Below are 12,785 nucleotides of genomic sequence, written 5' to 3' on the forward strand. Positions count from 1 at the left end.
ATACCTGCATAACATGGGCTGAAGAAAATGGCGTATCTGGTAAAGATGTTATAATTCTTCGAACATGTGAGAACAGGTTTTTAAACAAGGACTACAAGCTGCACAAAACAAACCTCAATTAAGGATTATTTTAAACTATGTTAATTGCATCATTAGTTAAATGTGACGTATGTTAGTTATAAAAAAAATTGTACATTTGAACATAAAGACGTATGTTATTCCTATTCCCTTTATGAAATGATTTATTTTATTTATTATGAATTATCTGAGATTCTCTGGTTTTTAGTAGTGCCTGATTAGTAAGGTATATATATATATATATATATATATATATATATATATATATATATATATATATATATATATATATATATATATATATATATATATATATAGTACATATGTATAATCTTAGGTGTTTCTAAGCCATCACTCCTATTGTTCTTACGTTTGTCATTATTTATCTTTCTTATTTACATCACACTTTTCTTTATTCGTATAAACAATACTGTTCGTTTTATATATATATATATATATATATATATATATATATATCTTATATAAGATAAGTAAGTATATCTTATATAAGTACTTCAAACCCGACTTCTGGAGTACCCCAAGATTATACAATCTTGATTATTGGCACGATTTCTCAAGCTTTCTTTATATTTATAAACATTAGAGTTTTCAAACAATTTTCTACTCTCTGTTCTGCCAGTCGCTAGTTAATTAATTATCCAAACAAGGTCGTCCAAATCTGGGACGCTTTTTAATTATTACCTTCTCAACTCTATCATGCACCCTCCCTATAGAACTAGTCACAGTAATGGCTCTATAATTAGATTGTGTTTACATATTTTTTATGATAGAATATATTTGCCAATATTTTGGAATGTTGTCTTCATTTATTCAGATCAGTAGATCTAAACTACATTTTATGTTCTCTAGAGGTATGCCTCCAAGTCCTATTACTTGTCCTATTTCTGTTTTTACCATAAATTCCAGTGTATCCTCAGTTTAGCAATTTTCTACAATGCTCTTTTGATTCTTCTGTTCTTGCTCTTATTAAAGTTAAATTAATGAAGTAATTTTCGTTAATTATTAAATTCTGTTGATTATTAAATTCAAACTTCAGATACTCTTGTACATGTTGTACATATATCTATTTCAGGGCATCTGTTGCTCTTTCTGTCACTTCCCGTTTCCGATTTAACGGGGAATATACTTTTCTATCTTTCCTATCTTGTGAAACTAATCATGTGGATTTCTTTTTTTCCGTTTCTTTTTTTGTGATTTCTTTTTGTTTGCTATCAAAACATTAGACACTTTTTAGACATTTTTTTTTCCTGTTATCATAATGATTATTTTGCTGCATTATGGATAGCTTTCTTTATCCCCTTATAAAGTCACCGCGTTTCTTCTACGCAAGTCTTCTATGCTGTTTATTTTCGCAGCCAATCTCCATTTATAAAAACATACTGATGTTGGTTTCAAACCTTATAAATTGTTTTTAGGTGCTACCAGTTTCTCTTCTATTCGATCATGACAAACTTTGGTTTTCGGCATGTGAGTAAACATATTGTCCCCAATATACCCTTAATTATTTATACATAATTAATTATTAACTATGATTTTTGCATATTAATCACATATTCAATAATACTTTTTAACTTCTATGCAGCACGTATATTTATTATTAGCTTTTTGTAGGAAGAAACTATTCAATATGTTTAAAGACAAACTTGTACAATCTTTGACCACTAAATCTTGTTCCTGTTATTTACATTTGCTAGACCTTGTATCAATTTTTTATACAATTCATCTTAAGTTGCTATATCTGCGTCATTATTAGGTGCCTATACACCGTCTGTAATGATTTCTCTGATTTTTTGTTATTATTCTGGTTATTATTCTTTTACATTGTTTTCGTATGGCAACATAGAGAGAACATAATACCAAATAAATATTGATTACTTCTTTTGTCATACCACCTCAAGAGCTTGCTTTTATAGATTTGGGATAAATATAATCGAATTTTAAAAATAAATATTTTTAAGCAGTATTTGTGTTATATTTGTCTATATTTTTTGTTTTAATATTACTAGGCTTATGGTAAAACATTTCGGAAGCTAATAACAGATTGTCTTCAAAAAGAACCTGCAAAAAGGCCTACTGCTGCGGATTTGTTAAAACATGCCTTTTTCAAAAAGGCAAAGGATAAAAAGTATCTTCAGTCCACGCTAGTAGCAATAGGACCAAGTTTGGAAACCAGGGTTCAAAAAGTAAGTTAATCATCCCTTTATTTATAAAAAAAAGCTGGATTAGTTTTGATATACTTAATGTTCAATTATCGATCAGTTCTTTTTTAATCCTTCTATAATAGATAAACTCATCCATAAAAGAGAATCTAGACTGCTTCAAAATTCTGCTTGTAATCAATCTTCTTCTTCTACCCCAATTTACACATTTATTATTATAATTAATTCTTTAGAAAACACACACATATCTTTTAAAGTTGGATATACTCTTAACCATTTCTTGACAAATACTAAGGATACAATACACTATATGAACCTTAGTGGAGTTTACAGACTGACTTATTCTGATTGCGATGCCTCCTACATTGGTAGGACTTATAGGTCACTTTCAACTAAATCTGCAGAACACTCTAAAAGAGATAATACATCAGCTTTTTCTCATCACCTTAAAGTCAACAATCATCATTTTAACATCCCTGATGGGTCAAATTAATTCACAACATCCAAGATAGAAACACTTTACGATTGGGCTTGTATGAGGACCTTGAGATTTCCAAAGACATGAGGACTAGCCCCAAATGTGTTAACCGCCAAACTACCCTAAATCGACCTTTTACTCCCATACACCGACAACTATTACCTTAATTCAAATCAACATTCCAATAATTGCCTTTAAATTTCATCTTTTTTCATTTTGCTTCTGTTTTCCTTCTTTTCCAACCACCCCACTAGCATCTAACATTTTATAACTTCCTCACTAATCACCCATTAACACATACCATACCTCAATTTGTCCCCTCCTCCCCGTTCACCCGTTCCTCTTTCACCACCTTATCCCATTGCAGTTTCTTATTTCTCGTCCTCCTGCCAGTCCCTTTACGACTCACTTCATCACATATTTTTTCCTCATGTCTCTTACTTCTTGGGTCACCTTACTTGTCTTGCTTGAACTTTTCTTCGCCATTAATCTTTAAACTTAAACTTCATCATTAAAATTAAACTTCCATCATTTATCTTCACCCATCCATTCGATACTTTCAGTCTGTTGACTCCATTACCAACTATACTACATATTTCACTTAACCAACTTAGATAAGCAGTCAATCTAATCTCCTCACAGTTAATTCAACACATAGTCTCTATTATTTCATTCTTTCTCTAATACATATTCACATACATATCATTTTGACTGGTTTCCATTTACATATTTTAATTATTTAACTTTGTTCATGACGTTCACAACAACATAGTATTCAATTTCTCTGTCTGTCTTATGTTATTCAACCAACATTTTACATTTCCTCTTTCTTTATTAATAATTTCATTCATTTTTCTTAGCCTCATTTATATTCATTTTAACATACTTCACTATAGGGTAATATTCATATTAACAAAACTACAATATAATAATAGTTAGAATATCATATTCTGTTATCATATCATCACATACATTTTCTTATACTCCATTCGCTTAGCTCGGGCATATTTTGACAGATTCATTGTCGGAAACCTACAACACAACAATTCCTACTTCTCAGTATTAATAGCTCAAATATACTACTATTGCAGACTTCTTTCTTTAAAAAAGAAGAATTATTCTAAATAGTGGAAGTGTATACTAAACCCATAAAATTTTGGGTAGTATATATTTAAAAAATATATTTTAGTTGTTATAATTTAACATAACTATTTATTATATGGTGCAGATAAATAAATATTGATTGTCGGTAATTCGCAAAGTTCTATTTTATTTACTATTTAGTTTGTTTACTATTAATATGGGCTATGAGTACGTGTGCTTAGTTGTATAGTAATTTCCAGCCACTTCTAGTCTGTAAAAAAGTAACTAACTTCGCAAAAAAACTGTTGTCAAAGTGTCAAACTAATGTTAATCATGTCTCTTTTTTTGTGAACATAGAACCTCTGTAAGTACATCTATATATATAAAACTATCCTCCTTAAATAACTTTTGAAAAACGCAAAAATACGTCAATTAATATTTGAAGGGGGAGACATATCATATTTAAGGTTTCTGGGAAATGCATCCTCTCACCCCCTGTATTATCCCTTTATTTTTTAAATTACTTCCCCATTTTTTATTTTATATTTGGATTATCATTTTTGCACTGATTTTAAAAATGTCTAATACATTTGGTTTGAAGTCATTAGTTTATGAAATAGACAAGTTTTCTTGTCAAAGATAGTATCTCTCTCACCTTAATTGACTGTAACAAAATAGGTTTAACAAAATTTTTTAAATTACTTCCCCATTTTTTATTTTATATTTGGATTATCATTTTTGCACTGATTTTAAAAATGTCTAATACATTTGGTTTGAAGTCATTAGTTTATGAAATAGACAAGTTTTCTTGTCAAAGATAGTATCTCTCTCACCTTAATTGACTGTAACAAAATAGGTTGTAGCATAATTTAAACTTTTTAAATATTTAACCATACTATTTGTATTACCTTCAAAAACCAAGAAATAAAAAACTTCACTTTTTATCAAAGGTTTTCGATATTATTTGTACATTTATTTTAATCGGGTAATAGCCAGTGACAGTTTGTTATAACTTCTAATAGACTATTTTGATACGTGTGCAAGTTGATCACTGAAATGGTTTACTGCTGCTAGATTTGAATGAAATTCACCACAATAGCAACTCATAAAGTATGTGATTGAACTGATGCAGAAATTTAGAGCAACAGGGTCAGTTTGCAATAAAAAACATAACCGACAGGGACTTGTCAATAACGAAGCAATCCAAGTAGCCGTTTTAGGGCAAGTTAACTTAGAGGCTGAGCAATCACAGTCACTATCAACAATAAGCGGAGAAATCGGTGTTTTATATTCTACAACATTTCGAGTCCTCCATAAGTTTAAGTTTCATCCATATAAAATTGGTACAAGAGTTAAATGAAGAAGATTTTGATCGTCGTCTTGAATTTTGCGAATTAATGACACTCATCATTCATCATCATTAACAATCCACAATTGTTAAACAATATTTGCTTTTCGGATGAATGCTCATTTTCATTAAATGGAGTGCTAAACAGACATAATTGCTCTGCTGATAGTGATCCACATATTGTACGTGAATTTCACACACAGCATCCTCAAAGGTTAAACGTATGGTGTGGTATCCTTGGTGATCACATTATCGGACCTTTCTTTATCACTGGAAACTTAAATGGTGCAACGTATCTTGAATTACTTAGGCAAGTGGTTGATCGTAGTAGAAGAGGACATATGATGGATTGTCTACCTAGGTCACCCGATTTAACACCCGTCGACTTCTTATGGGGATATCTAAAAACAAAAATTTATACTACTCGACCAGAATCTCTAGATAATTTACGACAAAGAATAGAGGATGGATGTCAACAATTAAATGCAGACATGTTAAGCAATGTCAAAGAAGAATTTCAAAATAGATTGTACTATTGTATGGAACTGAATGGCAGTCATTTTGAACAATTATTGTAAAAATTTTTGGTAGTGAAATGTTCATTCTAAATTCTTAAATTCAGAGACTGGTCCACAGATTTAACATAAGAGCAAAAGAATTTGATATGACTATCTCATCTCAGAAATCTGGGAATACCTGCAATAAAGCAAATAGACTGGCAGGATGCCTTAATAACACTATATGGCGAAACAGACACATTGACACTGAGATGAAGTTAAGAATCTATAAAGCCAGTGAAGACCAATAATGACATACGCCTCAGAAACAAGACCCCACAACGCAAAGGCTACTGGAAACGGCAGATATGAGAGTACTGAGAAGAATTACAGGAAATACGCTGAGAGATCGAAAGAGAAGTGTGAAGACATTAGAAGAAAATGTAACGAACAGTGTATAAATGAATGGAGACAAAATAGAAAAAAAGAATAAAATAACCACTTAAGCAGAATGGAGGAGACCCGTGTCTTCAAAATAGCAAGGGATAAGTCACCAATCGGCAGAAGAAGTATCGGACGACCGCGCAAAAGATGGAGTGACAACCTTTCATAGAGGTATTAATCCGTCAATGAACAAGCAGAATTGCTTATAAAGAGGAAGAAGAAGAAGAAACTCTTAAATTGTTAAAAAATAATTTTTTTTCAATCAAGTTTTCCTGCTTTTGTATTTACTTTTCTCGTAAAGTAATCGCTTTAAGCATCATGTGTTATACATTTCTGAAATCAGTACAAAGAGGAGAATCTAAATAACAAATAAAAAAGGGGGAAGTAATTAAAAAAAATAAAGAGCTGATACGGTGGTTGAGAGAGTGTATTTCCCAGCAACCTTAAATGTGATATAATATCTCCCCCTTCAAATATTAATTAACGTGTTTTTGCGTTTTTCCTAAAAATTAGAAGTTCAAAAGTTATTTAAGGTGGATAATTTTATCCGAAAAGCTAACGATAACATAAAAATCGCTAATTACACAGTGTTAAACATTAATTCGATATTCACTAAACTAAAAGATAAAACACCTACGGATCAATGAAACCAAGATTCTTGCAATGGAAAATGATCTCAATAAAAGACTCTTCCTCGAGATGGCATTTATCACTCTAATGGATAATTTAATAAATAAGAAATCAGATGTTGAGCATCTGAGTGAGATTTATGCTTATTTATTACACATCGAAAAGCAAACATTATAAATAGACACACATAACTATTAAATAATTAATGCAACACAAATGTAATTTCAAAATTTTTCAGTATAACACACCTTTACAGTAAATCTTAATCAAATAAACAACTACTGCATAAACACCATGGAACTAATTATCTTCTGGCATAAGTCAATCAGTAACATTCGATATTTGGTAATTCTGGTACTTAACCTTAATGACAGTTACCGAACTAAACGTTTTTGTGTCTGTTTTGTTTTTAATTTGAATTGTGTTTGTTTCTTATATTTTAATTGTGAACGTAAATTATACAACTAAATGGTACATGTCGAAGATAGCTGCAATCCACATTGTACCCACAAATCATTACTTTTTAATGTTTGTATTTTGAGAACGATTTCCGAAGTGGAAATTGAAACGTCAATAAATGTATTTTAACCTTTAATTGTGGCTTATTCCCATTTAAATATTAATTAAATCATTACTTGATGTTATTAAAATAAATCACACTGCCGTTTACCTCAATCAAGTAAGATATAAACAACAATTATTAAATTGTATTTTACCATGTTTTGAATAATTGTAGCTCTCATCTGATGCTGTCAATGAAAATTGGCGAAATATAATAAACTGTTGAACAGAGTACACCTGGCTTTCAATCAGCTGTATACCCAATTAACCTCAACCCCCTTTTATATATATATATCCTAGCATTGTACAGAAAATCTTGCCCACTTCTAGCATTGCACCCCTTTACTGTACAATCTCCGAAATATATATAATCGTCGGACTTTGTATAAAAGAATTGTTGTACAATGTTCGAATTTCAATAAGTAGCCATGCGTCAAAGTTTAAGATAATAGATATTAGATATCGATTCATATCGATTTTTACAATTATTCCCCATTTGTTATTAACTACAAACAAACATCAATTGAGGTTATAAATCCATAATTAACCAGCGTTTTTGACTTTTGGATTCGTACAATTAAATTATTTTAAATTATCATACATATCTCTTGAAAATCTAAGATGTTTTACAAACATCTTCCCAATATTATAGTGATGTATCTATCTCTTAAAGCTTTGAAATGTTTCACGAACAATATCCCTTTCAAACAATTTCTTCTTCGATTAGATTTTTCAATTTTTGATTTGGTGTGTCGCTTGTCAATAATAATCGATTCGAACCGATGAGCGTGTCGACAATTATTTTGATTATTTCGGACATTGTACAGTTTGGGGGTACAATGCTAGAAGTGGACAATAATTTGTGTACAATGTTAGGATTGTCCAATTTCGGGCTTCGCTCGTAACATATATATATATATATATATATATATATATATATATATATATATATATATATATAGTTGTGGTAAGGAAAATTTAATTTTAAAATACAATATCTAAGTTGATGAACTTACTTCCGTGGCTCAGTATCAATTATGTTGTATTTGCAAGTATGAGGACAAAAAGGAATAAAATTATACACAAACAATACCATATGTACCATTTATCAATATATTATATCATGGAAATTCAAATATACCAGCTGTATAAAAAATAGATTTACAAAAAAAACAAGATCATATCATATAATTATATCAGTATAAATAACAACAGATCCTATGATCCTAATGTTCTCTCCGGTCCTATAAATTTTTATAAAAAAAAAACTGTCTATTCAATTCTATATCCAAAAACAAAACTTGGCTCCGAATATCTGGGCCTATCTTTTGTTTTCAATAAAACAAACTAAACTTTATGTTGATTCTCCTTATGCTGTTTCTCCACACCTTATCTCGTTTACTGTCGTACCAAAACATATGCGGCCTCTCCTCAAATAATTCTTATATTAAAAGAAAAACTTTTCAATTGTGGATTTGAAGATCTCTTCTTACACTGTTCCGGCTTTCTGCTGCCACAAACAACTTCACAAACTTTCACGATTCACAACTTTATCTCGCAACGGCCACATCTTTTTTTCTTATCACAGGAAACAACCTTTAATCTTGCAGTTCTATCTTAGACTCCTCGTTTTTTCTTTGCCCAAAAAAAACCAAACTAATTCCCCTTTCCTCTTACTTCTCCAATCCCTCTCTCAAACCAATCAAATCACTCAAAACAAAAATATTTTACCATCTCCTCTCTTTCTCTCGTCAAACTTTCCTTGACTCACCATACTGTCTTTTATTAGAATCCACTATAAAATTCCTTTGTCAACAAAACCCTAACGACCGTTCATTGTTTTTTTTTTAATTGAATAGATAGCTTTCATTTTTACACAATTTACATTACCTGGAAAACCGAAGTTCATTTCTATATTATACAAATCCTTACTTTCTAAATCTAAGTTAAATAACGAAATATACAGATACTTCTTGGTAATCGAATATTAGGGAAACACAAACGACCTTTCATTGTCCGGTTTGTTTGCACAAGTTTTTATACACTTTTAACCTTTTCATCGTTTGATGACGCACTTTACCTACATTAATTACATATTCTTAATCTAAAGAAACATATGCCTGCATATTCCAATTTCTTTAAAATTTGAGATTCATTCAGCTTTTAGTAAGAATAACTACATTACGTTTATTCATTTGTTTATAAGTTCTTCCTGCGCTTTTTTGTACTGACCTTGTTGTAATTTGGTTTGGCCGTGACTCATTTTATAAACTGTATTACTTACCACAAATAATTATCATCACAAATTATCTTCATTGAACGGGGTTTCTTTGGATTGGACTTTCCAACTCTAACTACTTTCAAAACCTTTTCTGTAGCGTTATCGATTCCTACCAGCTCTAGAATTTCAATTGTTTTTTTCTCGAACTTCATTTATTCTTGTTTTTAGATCTTCGGACTTACATTCTTCTACATTTAATCTACATCTTTTCTAAGCAGGTGGTTTAAATACCGGGGTCGCTTCCGATGCTATAGAATATTTTAAGTCATGATAACTGTGTCATCAGCGTATATTTATTAAGTAGAAAGTGGGACCTAGTATGCTTCCTGGTGCCAAACCTACATGCCAAACTTTCTCGAAGGCCGGAGAGACATCTAAAAATTCAGCTGTTCAGTAATTTTTGTTTTTGAGTGAATTTCTGAGAGTTTTTACCAATCTGTGAATTTGCTCGACGCCACCATATTGTTTCCTAAACCCAAACTGATAACTCGGTAAAAGATTACTGTTATATAACATAGACCCTAATCTTTTCAGAAAAAGCCATTCAAACAATTTGGATGTAATAGACAAGTTCCGTTTGAATGGAAAATAACATTGGGTAGATTAGTACCAAACTAAATATTATATCATGTCCAGGTGGCTTTTTAATTTCAGACTTAAGGTTTAAGATATGGAGCCATATAATATGGTGCATTTACAACTTCATGCATACCCTCTTCTACTTCAACTGAGACTTTAGTCCAAGTGCCATTTAGTTTCTTGATTGAAATATGTATTCATTTGTTCATCGTGTTAAAGCTTTTTGTTAGTGTCCACAACGAATAGGTTTTATGATCTGAGGTAAGAAGTTCTTTAAATAGTTGTTAATTTCATGGTCTTAATGTTGGATCAACCTTTTTGATTAGTCTACAAGCTCTATTAAGGTTTGTTTTATCGTCTGGTTGCCTAGTGAGCTACCACCTCTTTCGCAGTTTTCTCTTTTCCATTATAAATTTATTTATGTGAGCGAGATACGACTCGGAGTTGTGTTTGTAGCTAATTTTTGGGGTGGATGACAAAATATGTAGATTGCTGAATAACTGTAGTTAAGTGGACAAATGCATTTTCTTTATCACTATCGCGTTTAAGGAAATTAGCTTCACTATATCACCTTAGAGTTTAAGCAAGTTAAAATTAATGGATGTTTTTATTTCGTTCCTAAATCTTTTCCAGTTTGTTCTTTGATTTGAAAGTGTTAAAAGTTTAGAAGCATTATGTATTTGGCTCTGTAGATCTATGAAGAAAGTGGAATAACCGGATGCGAGGTCAAATGATGGAGAACTTTTGATGTAGGTATGTGATCTCTTTTACTATAGCGAAATCAATAATATTGGGAATTTTTTATCTGTCAACATGTTTATGATTTTAAATTTGTTGTTGGTAATTTGTCAAATTATTGTCTAGTAATATAGCTTCAATACTCGTTACTCTTTCGTTTTCGTCTACTCCACTGTATATAATTGTATAATCGTCCAAATTTTTAATTCCCGAAATTTCTTTTTTGTCTCGGTTATAATGGCTATGTTTACCTTAAGATTTTTTAGTTAGACCTTTATTCTATCCATGATTCCAGCCCGTTTATCTCTGACTTGGCTTATTCGACGTCATTTTTTGAGTATTTGTAATTTGCCTAGCACAAAGTACCAATCACCCAGTAAGTCGTTTGGTGGTATGCTACATCGAAGCCTTCCTACCTGCCTTTTTATCTGTGGGATTTTTTTATCTTAATTTGTGTTTTGAGGACGTTTTTCTATGTGGAAATATAAACTATTTTTAATTATAATTGTGGTTTATTTCCATAAAATTCCGTTATTGAAGAGCATAATCGTTACAGTTGATACTAGCGGACCAACTCGACATCGAGTTTTTTAAATGAAATTTTTATTTTACGAGAAAAATATACAATATATACAATGACCGGAAGTGAAAATATTTTTATCAATAACTAATAAACTATAAATGATAATTTCGTGAACTTACATTTTTGAACTCTACGTTGAATTCTCTATTGATTTGACTAATAAAAACGAAACCGGAAGTCGACCTCAAAATCGGAATGCAATTTTTAGTTCATCAAATGTCGACATGGATATCATTTAGCAGTTAATTTTGCATGCTGATCACGAATCCGGTGTCAGATTTGCTCTATCTTTACGTTTTATGCGCGTTTCGGGTCACTTCCGGTGTCGGATCGCAACCGGAAGTACATATTTAGATTCGTCTCGACGAGACCTTTCGATCCATATATACATTGTGGGGTCTAAAACTTAAAGTAAATTTTAACTTCCGGTCATCTCAAAACCGGAAGTGAATTTTTGTACCAAAAGTATATCTTGACAATCTCATACGTAATACTAATAATATTCCGAAAAAATATTTTAATTATCTAATATGGTTTTTGAGTAAAGTGGTGGACAAGAAAAGGGCTTAGCGTTTTAGTATATAAGATGAGTCAAATGCATAATGATCTATAATTGAAACTTTTAAGTTATAAAAATAACTTAGTTAAATATTTATGTGTAGGCCTCGAAACGACAACCAGGTGCTTCGGGACGTTTACATCGCAAAGAAACGGGAGAATGGGTATGGTCCAGTGAAGATGAAGACGGCGGCGGTTCAAGTGACAGCGACAACGACTCGAAGCCAATGAATACTCTTGTCTCAATAGGTTCGTCAGGTTCAGACCATGAAGATCTAAGTGAAACCGCTGAACCACCTCCTGTCAATTTGGTCCTTAGAATGAGGTAAGTTTTAAAACTACAAAGATCGCAGACTGGAATAAAAAAATAATTTGATTTTTTCTTTTTTTTTTTTAAAAGTTTTGTTTAAAAATTACAACCACCTAAATCCTCAATTCAATTAAATTACCGAGTTATTCATATGTTGAGTGATGACACTAGTGAAACATATTATAAGCCAAAAATATGCAGTGACTTGTTATTTTACACTTAGTCTGAAAAATTTGTATAAGCGCTTTTTGATCTTTGTAACTGTTTATTTTTTAATACGTCCTGTAATAAAAAAAACTGGATGTGGCACTCCGGGAATGGCCGGAGAGGGGAAACGTGACTTTCTTCTATGCACGGAGCGATGATTTTTTTTAATTTTTCTTTTATTGAACACCTAAGATGTGTTAATACCATTGAAATCTGGTCACAGTTGACCA

General features: G+C 31.2%; 1 protein-coding gene across 1 annotated transcript in view; it reads left to right on the top strand.

Annotated features, from left to right (window-relative positions):
• LOC140447689 (serine/threonine-protein kinase OSR1-like) overlaps positions 1 to 12,785 on the top strand; it is a 186,302-nt gene that overhangs the window by 154,000 nt on the left and 19,517 nt on the right. The window contains exons 8-9 of the mRNA XM_072540486.1: positions 2,106 to 2,282; positions 12,143 to 12,363. Coding sequence (XP_072396587.1) covers positions 2,106 to 2,282; positions 12,143 to 12,363 — 398 coding nt within the window. The remainder of the gene's footprint in view (positions 1 to 2,105; positions 2,283 to 12,142; positions 12,364 to 12,785) is intronic.

The sequence above is a fragment of the Diabrotica undecimpunctata genome, chromosome 8 (assembly GCF_040954645.1).
Source record: "Diabrotica undecimpunctata isolate CICGRU chromosome 8, icDiaUnde3, whole genome shotgun sequence".
NCBI classification, from domain to species: domain Eukaryota; kingdom Metazoa; phylum Arthropoda; class Insecta; order Coleoptera; family Chrysomelidae; genus Diabrotica; species Diabrotica undecimpunctata.